A 1,434-nucleotide genomic window follows, 5' to 3' on the forward strand; every position below is an offset into this window, starting at 1 on the left:
GGAGCTGCAGGTGAACCGTGCCCTCACCTGGGTGACCGGGACACCTGGGCTCCCTCGGCCAGGCCAGAAGCCATCCCCTCTTCCTCACCCCTGCTGAATCCCTATGGCCCCTCTTTCTGATAACTGTGGGAAGACTTACTGGCTCTGTGAGCTGTAGCAAGTCACCCAACCTCTGAGATTCATTGGATCTGATGTAAAAATGATCCATGCAGAGTCACAGAGGGTTTAGGAGATGCTGGAGAGAGAATGCAGGTGAAGGTAGAAAGTGTTGAGAAGAGAGGTGGGGAGAGGAGGTGAAGTTATTTTGGTGGAGGAGGTAAGTTGAAGCAACAGTGTGCCCTTCTGACATCTCTTTCCCTTTTGTGCTTGTGAAAGTTTTCCCTGGGAAGCAAGATTAACGTGGAGGTGAGAGGAAACAGCAAAGGAACCTTGAAGGTGAGAGCTGGTGGCACTGGGCAGGCAGGCCCATCAGGGTGAAGCCGGGGTGTTGAGTGGGAGACCTGCAGGCAGAGCTCATGGTCTCGGAAGGAGGAAGAGGCCCCTGGGTTGTGGTTGCCTGTGCTCTGTCCTGGGCAGGTGCCCCTCACTCTGCTCTGCACTCTTTCTGGGCACCTGTGGTCCCCTTCAGCCCTCAGTGCTGATGCTCAAACACTTGGCCCCTCAAGCCAAGTGTCTCCCCTGAGCTCTGAGCATCTCTGACGTGGTTGAGCCCCAAACCTTCTCTTCCTCCTGTGTCTCTTGTCTGGCTGACAGAGTCCATCCCTGCAGGAGCACAGCTGCCACTCCTGGGGCCATCTTAGCGGCCCCCACCATACTAAGCCTTGCCTTATGACCCGGGAGACTTCTCTGTCTTCATCCCAGCTCTGTCCACCTCCCCAGTAACTCCTCCTCTGCTTTCTCCCAACCCCGCCCACCTCCCCAGCAACTCCTCCTCTGCTTTCACTGTAGCTCAGCCCACCTCCCCAGTAACTCCGCATATGCTTTCCCCCATTCTCCCCGACCTCCCCAGTAACTCCTCTGCTTTCTCTCCAGCCGCGCCCAAACCCAGTGTAACTCCTCCTCTGCTTTCTCCCCAGCCCCGCCCACCTCCCCAGTAACTCCTCCTCTGCATTCTCTTCAGCCCAGCCCACCTCCCCAGTAACTCACGTGCTTTCCCCCGACTCCCACTGACCTCCCCAGTAACTCCTTCTCTGCTTTCTCTCCAGCCGCGCCCAAATCCAGTGTAACTCCTCCTCTGCTTTCTCTCCAGTCGCACCCGCCTCCCCAGTAACTCCGCGTGTGCTTACTCCCCAGCCCCGCCCACCTCTCCAGTACCTCCGCCTGTTTTCGCCTCAGCCCCGCCCACCTCCCCAGTGGGACAGATCCTCCCATGTACACACATCTCTTAGCTTTGAATGACCTCCAGGATCTTCTTGTCCCACCTGACAAACTCAT

The 1,434-nt window shown here is 57.3% G+C and overlaps 1 protein-coding gene across 1 annotated transcript in view; it reads left to right on the forward strand.

The window, feature by feature from the left end:
* Positions 1-1,434, forward strand: part of LOC104983825 — a gene marked incomplete at its 5' end in the record, with an annotated part of 15,649 nt that overhangs the window by 8,837 nt on the left and 5,378 nt on the right. The window contains 2 exons of the mRNA XM_010833360.1: positions 5-10; positions 376-435. Coding sequence (XP_010831662.1) covers positions 5-10; positions 376-435 — 66 coding nt within the window. The remainder of the gene's footprint in view (positions 1-4; positions 11-375; positions 436-1,434) is intronic.

The sequence above is a fragment of the Bison bison genome, unplaced genomic scaffold, assembly GCF_000754665.1.
Source record: "Bison bison bison isolate TAMUID 2011002044 unplaced genomic scaffold, Bison_UMD1.0 scf7180017863415, whole genome shotgun sequence".
In the NCBI taxonomy this organism is placed as follows: Eukaryota; Metazoa; Chordata; class Mammalia; order Artiodactyla; family Bovidae; genus Bison; species Bison bison.